This window comes from Pleurodeles waltl, chromosome 4_1 (genome assembly GCF_031143425.1).
Source record: "Pleurodeles waltl isolate 20211129_DDA chromosome 4_1, aPleWal1.hap1.20221129, whole genome shotgun sequence".
Lineage (NCBI taxonomy): Eukaryota > Metazoa > Chordata > Amphibia > Caudata > Salamandridae > Pleurodeles > Pleurodeles waltl.
In genome coordinates, this window is record NC_090442.1 from 277685424 (window position 1) to 277706049 (window position 20626).

The 20626-nt window shown below is 43.8% G+C and overlaps 1 protein-coding gene across 2 annotated transcripts in view; it reads left to right on the forward strand.

Annotated features, from left to right (window-relative positions):
* Positions 1 to 20626, forward strand: part of ARFGAP3 (ARF GTPase activating protein 3) — a 326353-nt gene that overhangs the window by 153918 nt on the left and 151809 nt on the right. For both annotated transcript variants that reach the window (XM_069228315.1, XM_069228317.1), the window contains one exon: positions 2029 to 2157. In XM_069228315.1, the coding sequence (XP_069084416.1) occupies positions 2029 to 2157 (129 nt within the window). The remainder of the gene's footprint in view (positions 1 to 2028; positions 2158 to 20626) is intronic.

Consider the following 20626-nt stretch of genomic DNA (forward strand, 5'->3'; position numbering starts at 1 on the left):
TTGGTTTTCACTTAAATTATGTTTAATTATGTGTAGCACAGAAAAGTCCAAGTGCTTGGGATTCAAATGCATTTATTTCTAGGTTTTCTATAGCGCTGCTGCTGCACCAATCGGTAACAGTCTTGAACAAGAGAAGGGACGTAGATTAAAACATGTAGATGCATTATTATGCATATGGATATATACATTTCAGCTTGTTCCCTCATTTCAACAGTCCCGGGCAGAAGTTTCAATCTTCTTTTTACACAAGTATGCATAGAATTTTTTTAATGGTCCTTTCAGTAAGGTACTTGTAATTTAGAAAACATAAAAATAATCTGTTTCCTGGGTCAGATGTTATAGTTGCTGAGTCCCCATTCCAGGGTGCATCGCTTTTACTGATATCATCACAAGTCCACGTTAATGAACTGTTTACAAAATTAGTGGTATTAATTGAAGGTATAATCCTCCTGATGCTGGCTGATGAGTCCGCAGGTATGTCTGAATTAATTTAGTAATGATTGAATGAATGTAATAAATGTCGTTTTTGTATCCCTCTGTCCTTCGTACTTTATGTTGGTATGAGTCAACTTTAGTCTGTTTAATTCTGTCCGGAGGGAAAGTGGAAGTAAATAAATGCTGTGATTCACACAACGGGAAAGCTCATTGAGTTGCTTTTGTTTGGTTCTTAGGTATAATAACTTTAAAGTATCAACCTTCTTAAAATACGTTAAACATTATAGGGTCAAGCACCCTATTTAAGAATGTTATGACTATTACTGAGTACTTTAAAAAGTAAAATGCTTACATTGGATTACAAAGGATCAAAACCTATGTTGTTAGATACTGCTGCTTCATTCAAGCTAACTGCACACGAGGCCCACACATGTCACGTACAATACAACGTTATAAATGTATATGAAAAGGGAAAGTCGTTCCTCAGTGATACTCTTATTATTTCTGTTTAACATTCTGAATTCAGGTTTTAATCTTTTCTATTAAGTTATTAAATCTCTCAATATTATACTAATATCATTTCTTCTGATCATTTTGAACCCAGGACCACTGTTGTTTTGACTATATATATTTATCCCAGGTTCCTTCCAACTTCAGGGTTACCCTTGTATTTCTTCAACTGATTTCTTAGCAGAATCAAGCCATGTCATCCAGAAACCGGTTTCATATAACCGCCTCCTGCACCCCCACAACATTCTCCTTTCCAACCCACTGGAGCCTTTCCTTGTCCGTCTTCTGTGCCTCATCCCACCTTGTGCGAGACAGTTTGTCCTCACACCCAATATTACTATCCCACCACTGATTAATACTTCAAGACTGCATCGTTTACAAACACCTTCAAACGACCTTGTGGATAAACTCACCATCTCAATGAGAAGATGCACAACACTAGGCTTTGAGACAAGCCCTCTCACTCCCAACCCAGTGGAACTCTCATTCCAGTTGCCTTCAACCTTTCACCCATCCTGCTTCTCCTAATGGAAGAACTAAAGTCCATGCTTTAGTATAGTGCTCTGCTCAGTATCCTTCGTTAACAAATAGCAGCAAATATAAATACATTGTATATCACTTTCAAACTTTTTGGGAAACCGGTAGAAGAAAGTGGCATTTGTATGCAAAGGTCAGTCTGTTTATTGTATCATTTGATTCAGCCTCAATTATCCCAGATACTTCAGATGAGAGGCCTCCACACTCCACTCAATGTTAGATTCAGCACCGAGCATGAGAGCAGCGGTTAATGGTGTTTGAGAATATATGCACTTTCATCGACCTCTTTGAACCTTTGTAAACTTCCACAGGGGTTCGGTAACCATTTAAAAAAAGTCTGCATTAGGTTGAATAGAAATGATTGACCCACAGTGCAGCGATCGGATGTAGGAATGAAGTGCTTTATATCTGTCAATAGTTGAAGCATTGACTCATGGAGAGTTTTGAAAGCTTAGCATAGAAAGTAAGATAAGAAAACGTTTGTACCAGAAAATATGGTCAAACATAATTTCATGCTTACTGTTTTTCTGTTTTTTTCCCCCAAAGTGTAACGTCTTTGCGATTTGCATACAAAGATCTTGAAATGCAATTAAAGAATGACGAGAAATTGAAAAACTTGACCGGTAAAAAGAAAGTAGAGGCAGAGAGACTAGGCATGGGATTTGGCAACAGAAGGTAAGTAGAAGCCATTTTTTCATATCCTTTAAATAAGAGATGTGATAACCACACATATGTGTAGTGGATTTCAATTTTGTTTCATATCTCCTGCCTCCTCTGGCAAATTAATCCAATGTATTGACTTCAGCATGTGATTCTGCACCGATTGTGTGATACAGGCGTCCAAAGGAACTGGTGACCATCTTAGTTTTGTCCAAAGAGGTTGTATTCAAGATGCAACAGTTGCACCGTTCTTTATGCAGACTGGAGTGGCATGGAATGCTCGGGGGAGGTGTGTGGGGGGGTGCTGTGTGTTATGGTATGGTATGTAGATTTGTATGGCACAGCTTATCACCCTTGAGGGTATCGGGTGCAGGAGCAGAATCGTCCGTCTCTTGCTGTCTGTACGTGCCTACATAATGATCTTTGCTTTAAAATTATATATCTTTCTCCATTCAGAAGGAAGTGCATTTCGCTTCTGTTTCTTATTCCTTCCTGAACTTTGCACCTGGCAGATATTGTAGGCCATCTTGGTTAGAATTGGGCCACAGGCCAGACTTGGAGATTTTCTTGGTGGGCTGGAGCCAATGAATGTCACGTTTGGGGAAGGCAGGGGGCCACTGCTGGTGCCTCTGTCACTTTTGGCAACTCTCCCAGCCAGTTACAGAAGGCCCGGCGGGTACTTTAGGTGAACGAGAGGGAGGAGAGAGAAAAGGAGATAAATGAGAAAGGAGAAAGGGAGGAGGCTGGTTTGTACATTATTGTCAGGGTTACTTGAGTTTCCAGTTCATCCCTGCTGACCATGACACTTATGGATTTGAGCAGATCTTTTTGTCCCTGTTCTCCAGTTGTCTGGCAGTACAACACGGAGGTGGGAGGGGTGCCTTTCACTGTAGAGCAGGGAAATCTGTTCCACAAGACAGATGGGAATTGTCACTGAGCCCACTTAATGCGCAGTTTACTGCTTAAACATTATGTAAGTATGTATGTATAGTGTGTATATCTCTGTCTCTCTCTCTCTCTCTCTCTATATATATATATATATATATATATATATATATATATATATATATGTTCGGTGGCATGTGTAGCTGCAGATACACATGCTGTGCACATCCCACCATCTGGTGTTGGGCTCGGAGTGTTACAAGTTGTTTTTCTTCGAAGAAGTCTTTTCGAGTCACGAGATCGAGGGACTCCTCCCATTTCGGCTCCATTGTGCATGGGCGTCGACTCCATCTTAGATTGTTTTTTTTCCGCCATCGGGTTCGGACGTGTTCCTTTTCGCTCCGTGTTTCGGATCGGAAAGTTAGTTAGAATCTCGGAAAAATCGTCGGTATTGTTTGCGTTCGGTATCGGGTTAGTTATAACAGATCGACACCGACTTTTGAAGAGCTCCGGTGGCCCTTCGGGGTTTTTTCGATCCCCCCCCGTCGGGGCCTGGTCGGCCCGGCCACGTGTCTCTTCAAGGCTGATGGAACGGACCCCATTCCGCTTCTGCCCAAAATGCCATAACAAGTATCCATATACAGATCAGCATCTGGTCTGTAACTTGTGTCTGTCTCCAGAGCACAAGGAGGATACCTGTGAAGCCTGTCTAGCGTTTCGGTCGAGGAAGGCATTAAGAGACCGAAGAGCAAGAAGACTGCAGATGGCGTCGGCGCCGACAGGACAAGGGCGTTTCGAGGAGGAAGAAGAAAGCTTCTCCATCCATGAATCGGACTCGGACGAGCTCGATCCCGAAGAAACACCGAAAACCGTGAGTAAGACATCGAAACATAAAACTCACGAGAAGACAACAAAAGCCCAGGGGACGCCACCGCCAACAGGCCATGGCTTAACCCGAAAGATAGGTGACCAATCATCGGCACCGAAAAAGGGCATTCATGTGGTGAAGTCATCCGACTCCGGCCGAGATAACGCCACACAGCAATCTCGGGCCCGAGACACCGGCCCCGAACAGATTCGGCACCGAGACAGTGGCACGGAAATGGTTCGGCACCGAGAAACCACGACGCCGAAAATAAAAAAGGTTGCCTCGGAGCCCAAAAAGGCGACCGAAAAGATTTCGATTCCGAAACATCCAGCATCGGAACCAAAAACAGGTTCCTACACAGAGGAACAAGGATTGTCCTCCCAGATGCAAGGACATAAGTTCGGAGAGGAACTTCAATCTGTTGAGCCAGACTACACTCAAAGAAGGCTCCACATTCAAAAAGACACAGGGAAGATAAGCACTCTTCCCCCAATTAAGATGAAAAGAATACTTGCCTTTCAAGAAAAGGACAAGCAGCCACAGGCAAAGGTGGCAAGACAAACAACTCCACCACCATCAATGCACACATCACCGGTAGCCACTCCACCACTGATGCAATCTCCGACTCATACTGCAATGAGTCAAGATGATCCTGATGCATGGGACCTTTATGATGCTCCTGTATCAGATAACAGCCCAGACTGTTACCCTACAAGGCCGTCGCGACCCGAAGACAGTACATCCTACGCGCAGGTGGTCTCAAGGGCAGCTGCGTTTCATAACGTCACCTTGCATTCAGAACCAATTGAGGATGACTTTTTATTTAATACACTCTCCTCCACTCATAGCCAATACCAAAGCTTACCTATGCTCCCAGGAATGCTAAAACATTCAAAACAAATATTTCAGGTGCCTGTTAAAGGCAGAGCCATAAATCCAAGGGTGGAAAAAAAAGTATAAGCCACCATCAACAGACCCTGTTTATATTACGCAGCAATTAACACCAGATTCTGTGGTTGTTGGGGCAGCTCGCAAGAGAGCAAACTCTCATACCTCGGGAGATGCACCACCTCCAGACAAGGAGAGTCACAAATTCGATGCTGCGGGTAAAAGAGTTGCAGCACAAGCAGCAAACCAATGGCGTATTGCCAATTCACAAGCACTTTTGGCAAGATACGATAGAGCTCATTGGGACAAAATGCAGCATTTCATAGAACACTTACCCAAAGAGTTCCAGAAAAGGGCACAACAAGTGATAGAAGAAGGACAAAGTATCTCCAATAATCAGATACGGTCATCAATGGACGCAGCAGATATGGCTGCAAGGACAGTAAATACTGCAATAACAATAAGGAGACACGCATGGTTGCGTACGTCAGGATTCAAGCCGGAAATACAACAAGCCGTGCTGAATATGCCCTTTAATGAACAGCAGTTGTTTGGGCCAGAAGTCGACACTGCTATTGAAAAACTCAAAAAAGATACTGATACCGCAAAAGCCATGGGCGCACTCTACTCCCCACAAAGCAGAGGCACATTTCGCAAAACACCATTTAGGGGAGGGTTTCGAGGTCAACCTACAGAGGCCACAACCTCACAAGCAAGGCCCACTTATCAAAGCCAATACCAGCGGGGAAGTTTTCGGGGGCAATATAGAGGGGCACAATTCCCAAAAAATAGAGGGAAGTTCCAAAGCCCCAAAACCCCTCAAAACAAACAGTGACTTCCAAGTCACACATCCCCAACACATAACACCTGTGGGGGGAGACTAAGACAATTTTACAAACATTGGGAGGAGATAACAACAGACACTTGGGTACTTGCAATTATCCAGCATGGTTATTGCATAGAATTTCTCAAATTCCCTCCAAACGTGCCACCGAAAACACACAATGTCAAAACAACATATAGATCTTCTAGGAATAGAAGTTCAGGCATTACTACTAAAAGAAGCAATAGAATTAGTACCAGAACACCAGAAAGGAACAGGAGTTTACTCTCTGTACTTTCTCATACCTAAAAAAGACAAGACTCTGAGACCTATATTAGATCTCCGAACATTAAATACCTACATCAAATCAGATCACTTTCACGTGGTGACATTACAGGACGTAATCCCACTACTCAAACAACAAGACTACATGACAACACTAGACCTAGAGGATGCATATTTCCATATACCGATACATCCTTCACACAGAAAGTACTTAAGGTTTGTATTCCAAGGAACACATTACCAATTCAAGGTGTTGCCATTCGGAATAACAACTGCGCCAAGAGTTTTTACAAAGTGCCTAGCAGTCGTAGCTGCACATATCAGAAGGCAGCAAATACATGTGTTCCTGTACCTAGACGATTGGTTAATCAAAACCAACACTCTAGAAAGGTGTTCACAACACACAAAGTATGTCATAGAAACCCTACACAAACTAGGTTTCTCAATCAACTACACAAAGTCACACCTTCTGCCGTGTCAAACACAGCAATACTTAGGGGCGACAATCAACACAGCAAAAGGGATTGCCACTCCAAGTCCACAAAGGGTTCAGGCATTTCACAATGTAATACAGGCCATGTATCCAAATCAAAAAATACAAGTCAAAAAGGTGATAACTCCTAGGCATGATGTCCTCATGCATAGCCATTGTCCCAAACGCAAGGTTGCACGTGCGGCCCTTACAACAGTGCCTAGCATCACAGTGGTCACAGGCACAGGGTCAAATTCTAGATCTGGTGTTGGTAGACCGCCAAACATACACCTCGCTTCAATGGTGGAACAGTTTAAATTTAAACCAAGTGCAGCTTTTCCAAGACCCAGTGCCACAATACGTAATAACAACAGATGCCTCCATGATAGGGTGGGGAGCACACCTCAATAAACACAGCATCCAAGGACAATGGGACACTCAGCAAAAACAGTTTCACATAAATCACTTAGAACTATTGGCAGTATTTCTAGCGCTGAAAGCATTTCAACCCATAATAAGCTACAAACACATTCTTGTCAAAACAGACAACATGACAACGATGTATTACCTAAACAAACCGGGAGGCACACACTCAACACAGTTGTGTCTCCTGGCACAGAAAATATGGCATTGGGCGATTCACAACCACATTTGCCTAATAGCACAATTTATTCCAGGAATTCAGAACCAGCTAGCGGACAATCTTTCTCGGGATCACCAACAGATCCACGAATGGGAGATTCACCCCCAAATACTGAATACTTACTTCCAGAGTTGGGGAACGCCACAAATAGATCTATTTGCAACAAAGGAAAACGCAAAATGCCAAAACTTCGCATCCAGGTACCCACAAGATCAGTCTCATGGCAATGCGTTATGGATGAGTTGGTCAGGGATATTTGCTTATCTTTTCCCCCTCTCCCACTCCTTCCATATCTAGTAAACAAGCTGAGTCAAAACAAACTCAAACTCATACTAATAGCACCGACATGGGCAAGGCAACCTTGGTACACAACACTACTAGACCTCTCAGTAGTGCCTCATGTCAAACTACCAAACATACCAGATCAGTTAACGCAACACAAACAACAGATCAGACACCCAAATCTAGCATCGCTGAATCTAGCAATCTGGCTCCTGAAGTCCTCGAGTTCGGACATTTAGACCTTACACAGGAATGTATGGAGGTCATAAAACAAGCTAGGAAACCTACCACTAGACATTGCTATGCAAATAAGTGGAAAAGATTTGTCTATTACTGCCACAATAATCAAATTCAACCCTTACACGCATCTGCCAAAGACATCGTAGGATACTTACTACATTTGCAAAAATCAAAGCTAGCTTTTTCTTCCATTAAAATACATCTTACAGCAATTTCAGCTTACCTGCAAATTACGCACTCAACTTCTCTATTTAGAATACCAGTCATAAAAGCATTTATGGAAGGTCTAAAGAGAATTATACCACCAAGAACACCACCAGTTCCTTCATGGAACCTCAACATTGTCTTAACACGACTCATGGGTCCACCTTTTGAGCCCATGCACTCTTGTGAAATGCAATACTTAACATGGAAAGTTGCATTTTTAATTGCCATCACATCTTTAAGAAGAGTAAGTGAGATTCAAGCATTTACCATACAAGAACCATTTATTCAGATACACAAGCATAAGGTAGTTCTACGAACAAATCCTAAATTTTTACCAAAAGTCATATTACCGTTCCACTTAAATCAAACAGTAGAATTACCAGTGTTCTTCCCACAGCCAGACTCTGTAGCTGAAAGAGCACTACATACATTGGACATCAAAAGAGCGTTAATGTACTACATTGACAGAACAAAACTAATTTGCAAAACAAAACAATTATTTATTGCTTTCTAAAAACCTCATACAGGAATTCCAATTTCTAAGCAAGGCATTGCTAGATGGATAGTTAAGTGCATTCAAACCTGTTATCTTAAAGCTAAAAGAGAACTGCCTAGTACACCAAAGGCACACTCAACTAGAAAGAAAGGTACTACCATGGCCTTTCTAGGAAATATTCCAATGACAGAAATATGTAAGGCAGCTACATGGTCTACGCCTCATACATTTACCAAACACTACTGTGTAGACGTGCTAACAACACAGCAAGCCACAGTAGGCCAAGCAGTACTACGAACATTGTTTCAGACAACTTCAACTCCTACAGGCTGAACCACCGCTTTTGGGGAGATAACTGCTTACTAGTCTATGCACAGCATGTGTATCTGCAGCTACACATGCCACCGAACGGAAAATGTCACTTACCCAGTGTACATCTGTTCGTGGCATTAGTCGCTGCAGATTCACATGCGCCCACCCGCCTCCCCGGAAGCCTGTAGCCGTTTAGAAGTTGATCTTGAACATCTGTATATTTGTAAATATATGTTCGATGGCATGTGTAGCTGCAGATACACATGCTGTGCACATCCCGCCATCTGGTGTTGGGCTCGGAGCGTTACAAGTTGTTTTTCTTCGAAGAAGTCTTTTCGAGTCACGAGACCGAGGGACTCCTCCCATTTCGACTCCATTGCGCATGGGCGTCGACTCCATCTTAGATTGTTTTTTTCCCGCCATCGGGTTCGGACGTGTTCCTTTTCGCTCCGTGTTTCGGGTCGGAAAGTTAGTTAGAATCTCGGAAAAAACGTCGGTATTGTTTGCGTTCGGTATCGGGTTAGTTACAACAGATCGACACCGAATTTAGAAGAGTTCCGGTGGCCCTTTGGGGTTTTTTCGATCCCCCGTCGGGGCCTGGTCGGCCCGGCCACGTGTGAATTCAAGGCTGATGGAACAGACCCCATTCCGCTTCTGTCCAAAATGCCATAACAAGTATCCGTATACGGATCAGCATCTGGTCTGTAACTTATGCTTGTCCCCAGAGCACAAGGAAGATACTTGTGAGGCCTGTTGAGCGTTTCGGTCCAGAAAGACGTTAAGAGACCGAAGAGCCAGAAGACTGCAGATGGCGTCGACGCCGACAGAACAAGAGCGTTTCGAGGAAGAAGAGGAAGCTTTCTCTATCCAAGAGTCGGACTCGGAAGAGCTCGAGACCGAAGAAACACCGAAAACCGTGAGTAAGATGTCGAAACATAAGACTCACGAGAAGTCAACAAAAGCCCAGGGGACGCCACCGCCGACAGGCCATGGCTTAACCCAAACAAGCGGTGACCGAGCCAAGGCACAGAAAAAGGGCACGCTGGTGTCGAAGTCATCCGACTCCGGTCGAGATACCGCCACACAGCAATCTCGGACCCGAGACATCGGCTCTGAGAAATTTCGGCACCGTCACAGCGGCACCGAACAAATTCGGCATCGAGACACCACCACGCCGAAAATTACAAAGGTTTCTTCGGAGCCTAAAAAGACCTCCGAAAAAGTTTCGGTTCCGAAACATCCAGCCTCGGAGCCGAAAACAGGTTCCTATACAGAGGAACAAGGATTGGCCTCCCAAATGAAAAAACATAGATTTGGAGAGGAACTTCAAGCTGTAGAGCCAGACTATACTCAAAGGAGGCTCCACATTCATCAAGACACAGGGAAGATAACCACTCTTCCTCCAATTAAAATAAAAAGAAAACTTGCCTTTCACGAAAAGGACAAGGAGCGGAGCCACAGGCAAAGGTGGCAAAGAAGACAACTCCACCACCTTCTCCACCACCATCAGTGCACACATCACCAGTAGCAACTCCTCCACTGATGCACTCCCCGACTCATACTGCCATGAGTCAAGATGATCCCGATGCATGGGACCTTTACGATGCTCCAGTATCGGACAACAGCCCAGACTCGTACCCTACCAGGCCGTCCCCTCCTGAGGACAGTACATCTTACACACAGGTGATCGCAAGGGCAGCTGCTTTCCATAACGTCACCTTGCATTCAGAACCAATTGAGGATGACTTCTTGTTTAACACGTTAACCTCCACTCACAGCCAGTACCAAAGACTACCTATGCTCCCAGGAATGCTAAAACATTCAAAACAAATCTTTCAGGATCCTGTTAAAGGCCGAGCCATAACTCCAAGAGTGGAGAAAAAGTACAAGCCACCGCCAACAGATCCTGTTTATATTACAACGCAGTTAACTCCAGACTCAGTAGTTGTCGGGCAGCTCGTAAGAGAGCAAACTCTCATACCTCGGGAGACGCACCACCTCCAGACAAAGAGAGTCGCAAATTTGATGCTGCGGGCAAAAGGGTTGCAGCACAAGCAGCAAACCAATGGCGCATTGCCAATTCACAAGCGCTTTTGGCAAGATATGACAGAGCTCACTGGGATGAGATGCAACATTTGATAGAACACTTACCCAAGGAGTTCCAAAAAAGAGCACAACAAGTGGTGGAAGAAGGACAAAGTTTCTCTAATAATCAGATACGGTCTTCAATGGATGCAGCAGATACGGCTGCAAGGACAGTAAATACTGCAATAACAATAAGAAGGCACGCATGGCTCCGCACGTCAGGTTTCAAGCCGGAAATTCAACAAGCCGTGCTAAATATGCCATTTAATGAACAGCAGTTGTTTGGGCCGGAAGTCGACACTGCTATTGAGAAACTCAAGAAGGACACTGATACGGCAAAAGCCATGGGCGCACTCTACTCCCCGCAGAGCAGAGGCACCTTTCGCAAAACACCTTTTAGGGGAGGGTTTCGAGAACAACCTACAGAAACCACAACATCACAAACAAGGCCCACTTACCAAAGCCAATATCAGCGGGGAAGTTTTCGGGGGCAATATAGAGGGGGACAATTCCAAAGAGGTAGATGAAAATTGCAAAGCCCCAAAAGTCCTCAAAATAAGCAGTGACTCACAAGTCACCCATCCCCATCACATAACACCTGTGGGGGGAAGATTAAGCCAATTTTACAAACATTGGGAGGAGATAACAACAGATACTTGGGTACTAGCAATTATCCAGTATGGTTATTGCATAGAATTTCGAGAATTCCCTCCAACAGTCCCACCAAAAACACACAGTATGTCGAAACAACATATAAATCTTCTAGGATTAGAAGTTCAAGCATTGCTCCAAAAAGAGGCAATAGAATTAGTACCAAAACAAGAACTAAACACAGGAGTTTACTCACTGTACTTTCTAATACCCAAAAAAGACAAAACTCTAAGACCTATACTAGATCTCAGAATATTAAATACATACATCAAATCAGACCACTTTTACATGGTTACATTACAAGAAGTAATCCCACTGCTCAAACAGCAAGACTACATGACAACACTGGATCTAAAGGATGCATATTTCCATATACCAATACATCCTTCACACAGAAAGTACCTAAGGTTTGTATTCCAAGGGATACATTACCAATTCAAAGTGTTGCCATTCGGAATAACAACTGCGCCAAGAGTTTTTACAAAATGTCTAGCAGTAGTAGCTGCACATATCAGAAGGCAGCAAATACATGTGTTCCCGTACCTAGACGATTGGTTAATCAAAACCAACACGCAAAAACAGTGTTCACAACACACAAATTACGTCATAGAAACCCTACACAAACTAGGTTTCTCAATCAATTACTCAAAGTCACACCTTCTGCCGTGTCAAACACAGCAATACCTAGGAGCAACAATCAACACAGTAAAAGGAATTGCCACTCCAAGTCCACAAAGAGTCCAAACATTCCAAAATGTAATACAAGCCATGTATCCAAACCAAAAGATACAGGTCAAATTAGTAATGAAACTCCTAGTCATGATGTCCTCATGCATAGCCATTGTCCCAAACGCAAGGTTGCACATGCGGCCCTTACAACAGTGCCTAGCATCACAGTGGTCACAAGCACAGGGTCAACTTCTAGATCTGGTGTTGATAGATCGCCAAACATACATCTCGCTTCAATGGTGGAACAGTATAAATTTAAACCAAGGGCGGCCTTTTCAAGACCCAGTGCCACAATGCGTAATAATGACAGATGCATCCATGACAGGGTGGGGAGCACACCTCAATCAGCACAGCATCCAAGGACAATGGGACATTCAGCAAAAACAGTTTCATATAAACCACTTAGAACTGTTAGCGGTGTTTCTAGCTCTGAAAGCATTTCAACCCATAATAACCCACAAATACACTCTTGTCAAAACAGACAACATGACAACAATGTATTACCTAAACAAACAGGGAGGAACACACTCGACACAGTTGTGTCTCCTAACACAAAAAATATGGCATTGGGCGATTCACAACCACATTCGCCTAATAGCACAATTTATTCCAGGGATTCAGAATCAGTTAGCAGACAATCTCTCTCGGGATCACCAACAGATCCACGAATGAGAAATTCACCCCCAAATACTGAACACTTACTTCAGAATGTGGGGAACGCCACAAATAGATCTATTTGCAACAAAAGAAAACTCAAAATGCCCAAACTTCGCATCCAGGTACCCACAACATCAGTCTCAGGGCAATGCACTATGGATGAACTGGTCAGGGACATTTGCGTACGCTTTTCCCCCTCTCCCACTTCTTCCATATCTAGTAAACAAGTTGAGTCAAAACAAACTCAAACTCCTACTAATAGCACCAACATGGGCAAGGCAACCCTGGTACACAACACTACTAGACCTTTCAGTAGTACCTCATATCAAACTGCCAAACAGACCAGATCTGTTAACACAACACAAACAACAGATCAGACATCCAAATCCAGCATCGCTGAATCTAGCAATTTGGCTCCTGAAATCCTAGAATTCGGGCACTTAGACCTCACACAGGAATGTATGGCGGTCATAAAACAGGCTAGAAAACCTACCACTAGACACTGTTATGCAAATAAGTGGAAAATATTTGTTTATTACTGCCATAATAATCAAATTCAACCTTTACACGCATCTGCAAAAGAAATAGTAGGATACTTACTACATTTGCAAAAATCTAAACTAGCTTTCTCTTCCATTAAAATACATCTTACGGCAATTTCTGCTTACCTGCAAATTACGCACTCAACTTCATTGTTTAGGATACCAGTCATAAAAGCGTTTATGGAAGGCCTAAAGAGAATTATACCACCAAGAACACCACCAGTTCCTTCATGGAACCTCAACATTGTCCTAACACGACTCATGGGTCCACCTTTTGAGCCCATGCACTCTTGTGAAATGCAATACTTAACGTGGAAAGTTGCATTTTTAATTGCCATCACATCTCTAAGAAGAGTGAGTGAGATTCAAGCATTTACCATTCAAGAACCATTTATTCAAATACACAAAAATAAAGTTGTTCTACGGACCAATCCTAAATTTTTACCAAAAGTAATCTCACCGTTCCACCTAAATCAAACGGTAGAATTACCAGTGTTCTTCCCACAGCCAGATTCGGTAGCCGAAAGAGCACTACATACATTAGACATCAAAAGAGCACTAATGTACTACATTGACAGAACAAAACTAATTCGAAAGACAAAACAATTATTTATCGCCTTTCAAAAACCTCATACAGGAAATCCAATTTCAAAACAAGGCATTGCTAGATGGATAGTTAAGTGCATTCAAACCTGCTATCTTAAAGCTAAAAGAGAACTGCCTATTACACCAAAGGCACACTCAACCAGAAAGAAAAGTGCTACCATGGCCTTTCTAGGAAATATTCCAATGAACGAAATATGTAAGGCAGCAACATGGTCTACGCCTCATACATTTACCAAGCACTACTGTGTAGATGTGTTAACTGCACAACAGGCAACAGTAGGTCAAGCTGTACTAAGAACATTATTTCAAACTACTTCAACTCCTACAGGCTGAACCACCGCTTTTTGGGGAGATAACTGCTTATTAGTGTATGCACAGCATGTGTATCTGCAGCTACACATGCCATCGAACGGAAAATGTCACTTACCCAGTGTACATCTGTTCGTGGCATTAGTCGCTGCAGATTCACATGCGCCCACCCGCCTCCCCGGGAGCCTGTAGCCGTTTAGAAGTAGATCTTAAACATTTGTACATTTGTAAATATATTACTTGAAACTTCATTATGTACATACGCATTCACTCCATTGCATGGGCACTATTACTAGCATACACAACTCCTACCTCACCCTCTGCGGGGGGGAAAACAATCTAAGATAGAGTCGACGCCCATGCGCAATGGAACCGAAATGGGAGGAGTCCCTCGATCTCGTGACTCGAAAAGACTTCTTCGAAGAAAAACAACTTGTAACACTCCGAGCCCAACACCAGATGGCGGGATGTGCACAGCATGTGAATCTGCAGCGACTAATGCCACGAACAGATGTACACTGGGTAAGTGACATTTTCCATATATATATATATCACGTGTGTATACCATCTAGTGTTGGGCTCGGAGTGTTACAAGTTGTTTTTCTTTGAAGAAGTGTTTTCGAGTCACGGGACAGAGTGGCTCCTCCCTTTCGGCTCCATTGCGAATGGGCGACCACTCCATCTTAGATTGTTTTGTTTCCGCCATCGGGTTCAGACGTGTTCCTCTTCGCTCCGTAATTCGAATCGGGGAAACTTGGAAAATCATCGAAATTCGTCGGTATTGTTTGCGTTCTGGACCGGTTTAGTATCATCACATCGGCACCGACAACAAGACCGCTTCGGCGGCCCTTTGGGGCTTCCGCACTTAATCGAGGCCTGGTCGGCCCGACCACACCCATCGACAAAGAACTAATGGACCGGACCCCTTTCCGTTTCTGCCCGAAGTGCCACGCAAAGTATCCTTACACGGACCAGCATCGGGTCTGTAACCTGTGTTTATCGCCCGAACACAGAGAGGATACTTGCGAGGCCTGAAGAGCGTTTCGATCCAAGAAGACCTTAAGAGATCGACGCACAAGACGGTTACAGATGGCGTCGAAACAGTCGCAGATTCTCGACGCCGAGGAAGAAGAGATGCGGATATCCATCCAAGGTTCGGACTCTGATGAATCCGACGGGGATCGACCACCGACGGCGGCACAAAAAGTGAGTACACCTGCCCCATCCCACACCCAAGGTCAGGTCAAGAAACAAAAGGCCTCGGGGATGCCACTGCCGGAACGCCATGGCTCAACCCACAGAAAAGACGGTGACCAAGTAACATCGGCACCGAAAAAGGCCAAATCAGTGCCGAAGACTTCCGACTCCGGTCGAGAAACCGGCACCGAAAAGAGTCGCCATCGAATCGAGTAAATCTCGAAAAAGCCACTCTGAGCCGAAATCAACAATCTCCATCGGGGTTTCGATACCGAAAAAAACGGCTTCTGAGCCGAAAAAGGCATCCTACACTGAAGAGCAGGGGCTCGCTCTACAGCTCAAAGAAAAGCACGGATTTGAGCAGGAACTGGATTTAGAAGCGTATGATCAAACTCAGCAAAGGCTAGAAATCCAAAAACATACAGGGAAGTTACAAACTATTCCTCCGCACAAGTCCAAAAGAAAACTGACATTTCACGAGACTGAGATGCAACAAAAGACCAAAGTGGTTAGACAAAGATCACCACCACCACAGTTCTCACCACAAACGTCCCCACTTCAACCTCCACAGTTGTCACCAGTGGGTACACCAATGGCACAGTCACCCACATATACTGGGATGACTCAAGACGATGCGGATCCCTGGGATCTATACGACCCACCAGTTTCGGACAATAGTCCAGAGTGTTATCCGACAAAACCTTCGCCATCAGAGGACAGTACGTCCTACACGCAGGTACTGGCTAGAGCAGCAACATTTCACAATGTAACAATGCACTCAGAACCAGTGGAAGATGACTTCCTGTTTAACACTCTGGCATCCACGCATGCATCGTATCAAAGCCTACCAATGTTACCAGGCATGCTTAAACATGCACAACAGGTTTTCCAAGAACCAGTGAAAGGGAGAGCAATCACGCCAAGGGTCGAGAAAAAATATAAACCGCCCCCGTCAGGCCCTGTGTTTATTACACAACAGCTCCCTCCGGACTCAGTGGTTGTGGGGGCTGCAAGAAAACTGGCTAACTCGCAGTCATCAGGGGATGCGCCACCCCCTGATAAGGAAAGTCGTAAATTCTACGCGGCTGGGAAAAGAGTGGCATCGCAGGCAGCCAATCAGTGGCGAATCGCCAACTCACAAGCCCTCCTTGCCCGATACGACCGAGCACATTGGGACGAGATGCATTACATCATCCAGCACCTCCCTAAAGAGCATAAAAAACGTGCCCAACAAGTGGTTGAAGAGGGACAGGCCATATCAAATAACCAGATCCGCTCTGAAATAGACTCTGCTGATACAGCGGCACAAACTGTAAATATAGCAGTAACAATTAGGAGGCATGCATGGCTGTGAAGTTCTGGGTTTAAACCAGAGATACAGCAAGCGGTATTGAATATGCCGTTTAATCAACAGCTACTATTCGGCGCAGAAGTGGATACCGCAATAGAAAAAATGAAGAAGGACACGGACACGGCCAAAGCCATGGGCGCGCTCTACTCCTCTCAATACAGGGGAACATTTAGGAAACCACAATTTAGGGGAGGGTTTAGACAGCAACCATCAGAACCATCTACCTCCCAAACAAAACCCACTTACCAATCTCAGTATCAGAGAGGGGGGTTTCGTGGTTCCTACAGAGGACAGTTCACAAGAGGAAGAGGGAAATTCCAGCCTACCAAGCAGACCCCTGGTAGCAAGCAGTGACTTCAATGTCACATTTCCCCAACACACATCACCAGTGGGGGGGAGATTAACAAAATACCACCACAATTGGACACACATTACCACAGACATGTGGGTTCTATCAATTATCCAACATGGTTACTGCATAGAGTTCACAAGATTCCCTCCAGATGTTCCCCCAAGAACGCACAGAATGTCAATACAACACTTAGACCTATTACAAATAGAAGTACAAGCACTACTAGCAAAAGAAGCCATAGAACTGGTACCTTATCACCAAAGAGGAACAGGGGTTTACTCCCTGTATTTCCCCATCCCAAAGAAAGACAAAACGTTAAGGCCTATTTTAGATCTCAGAACACTGAATCTCTTCATCAAATCTGATCATTTCCACATGGTAACACTACAGGATGTAGTCCCTTTACTAAAACAAGGGGAATACATGACAACACTGGATCTAAAGGATGCGTATTTTCACATACCCATCCATCCATCTCACAGGAAATACCTCAGGTTTGTAATACAAGGCAAACTTTATCAGTTCAAAGAGTTGCCATTCGGAATAACAACGGCCCCCAGAGTATTTACAAAATGCCTAGCCGTAGTAGCAGCTCATATAAGGAGAAATCACATGCACGTATTCCCGTATCTAGACGATTGGCTAATAAAAGCCAACAATCAACAACAATGTCAAAATCACACGCAATATGTAATAGATACTCTGCACAAACTAGGGTTTTCTATAAATTACCAAAAATCACATTTACAACCATCCCAAATACAACAATACTTGGGAGCAACACTCAACACACAAAGAGCGATTGCCACTCCAAGTCCACAAAGAGTCCAGTCGTTTCAAAATATAAAATCAAGCATGCAATCAAACCAACAATACACAGTCAGGTTTGTGATGAAACTACTAGGCATGATGTCCTCATGCATAGCTATTGTCCCAAATGCAAGACTACACATGCGGCCCTTACAACAGTGCCTAGCAAAACAATGGACGCAGGCACAGGGTCAACTCCAAGATCTAGTGTTGATAGACCGCCAAACACACTCTTTGCTTCAATGGTGGAACCCTGTAAATTTAAACAAAGGGCGGCCTTTTCAAGACCCAGTACCTCACGCCATTATCACAACAGACGCATCCATGATTGGGTGGGGAGCACACCTCAACAATCACAGCATACAAGGTCAATGGGACAATCGGCAAAAACAACTTCACATAAATCATTTAGAACTGCTAGCAGTCTTTCTAGCACTAAAATCCTTTTTAGCCCCTTATAGCCCACAAACATATCCTTGTCAAGACAGACAATATGACAACAATGTATTATTTAAACAAACAAGGGGGGACGCACTCGTCACAACTGTGTATCCTAGCGCAAAAAATTTGGCACTGGGCAATTCACAACAACATTCGCCTGATAGCACAGTATATACCAGGCATTCACAATCAGCTAGCCGACAATCTCAGTCGAGATCACCAACAATCTCACGAATGGGAAATACATCCCCAAATTCTAAAAGATCACTTCTACCACTGGGGGACACCAAACATAGATCTGTTTGCAACAAAAGAAAACGCAAAATGCCAAAACTTTGCGTCCAGGTACCCACACCCTCAGTCCAAGGGCAATGCTCTATGGATCAGCTGGTCAGGGATATTTGCTTACGCTTTCCCCCTCTCCTGCTCATTCCTTTTCTGGTCAACAAAATGAGTCAAAACAAACTCAAACTAATACTCATAGCATCAACGTGGGCTCGCCAACCGTGGTACACCACACTGTTGGACGTCTCGGTAGTACCACACATCAAACTGACCAGATCTGTTAACGCAACACAAACAACAGATCAGACACCCGAATCCAGCATCGCTCAACCTAGCAATCTGGCTCCTGAAATCTTAGAATTCGGATATCTAAACCTCTCAAAAGAGTGTATGGAGGTCATTAAACAAGCAAGAAAACCCCCAACAAGGCATTGTTATGCTAATAAATGGAAAAGGTTTGTTTTCTACTGCCAGGCTAATCAAATTACGCCGCTAAACGCCTCCATACAAAACATTGTAAGTTATTTACTACACTTACAAAAAGCAAATCTTTCTTTTTCTTCCATTAAAATCCATCTCACTGCAATATCTGCTTATTTGCAGATTACTCATACAAAATTGCTTTTTAGAATCCCAGTTATCAAAGCCTTTATGGAGGGACTAAAAAGAATCATACCCCCAAGAACACCACCAGTACCTTGGTGGAATCATAATATTGTACTAACACGACTCATGGGTCCACCATTTGAACCCATGCATTCTTGTCAAATCCAATTCTTGACTTGGAAAGTAGCCTTTCTAATAGCCATCACTTCTCTACGAAGAGTTAGCGAAATACAGGCATTTACTATCCAAGAACCCTTTATACAGATACATAAACATAAAGTGGTTCTCCGTACAAATCTAAACTTTTTACCAAAACTCATATCACTGTTTCATCTAAACCAAACTGTGGAACTCCCAGTCTTCTTTCCACAACCAGAATCAATAGCAGAAAGAGCACTGCATACATTAGACATTAAAAGAGCGCTAATGTATTACATTGACAGAACAAAACAATTTCGGAAAACAAAACAATTATTCGTAGCTTTCCAAAAACCTCACGCAGGTAACCCTATATCCAAACAAGGGATTGCCAGATGGATAGACAAATGTATTCAGACCTGTTACCTTAAAGCTAAGAGAGAATTACCCATTACTCCAAGGGCACATTCCACTAGGAAAAAAGGCGCCACAATGGCTTTTCTTGGAAATATACCAATGACAGAGATTTGTAAGGCAGCCACCTAGTCTACGCCCCATACATTCACTAAGCATTACTGTGTAGATGTGTTAGCAATACAACAAGCCACAGTAGGACAGGCTGTACTGAGAACATTATTTCAGACAACTTCAACTCCTACAGGCTGACCACCGCTTTTGGGGAGATTACTGCTTTGTAGTCTATGCACAGCATGTGTATCTGCAGCTACACATGCCATAGAACGGAAAATGTCACTTACCCAGTGTACATCTGTTAGTGGCATGTTGCGCTGCAGATTCACATGCGCCCTCCCACCTCCCCGGGAGCCTGTAGCCGTTTTAGTTGCATGTAAATTGTAAATATGTAAATAAACATTCCTTTGATACACAATATGTACATACATTCCTACTCCATTGCATGGGCACCTCTAGTATTCTTACTTTACCAACTCCTACCTCACCCTTTGCGGGAAAACAATCTAAGATGGAGTCGACGCCCATGCGCAATGGAGCCCAAAGGGAGGAGCCACTCGGTCCCGTGACTCGAAAAGACTTCTTCGAAGAAAAACAACTTGTAACACTCCGAGCCCAACACTAGATGGCAGGATAATGCACAGCATGTGGATCTGCAGCGCAACATGCCACGAACGGATGTACACTGGGTAAGTGGCATTTTTCATACCATCTAATATGGTCCAGTGGTCCCATTGTGTGTCTGTTGGGAGGGGATCTGGTGATATCATAAACCATGTGGCTGAAGGCAAAATAGTTTATACATGTCGCCAGAACTTGAAAATTGCAGTATTGGACCATATTGCACATTCCT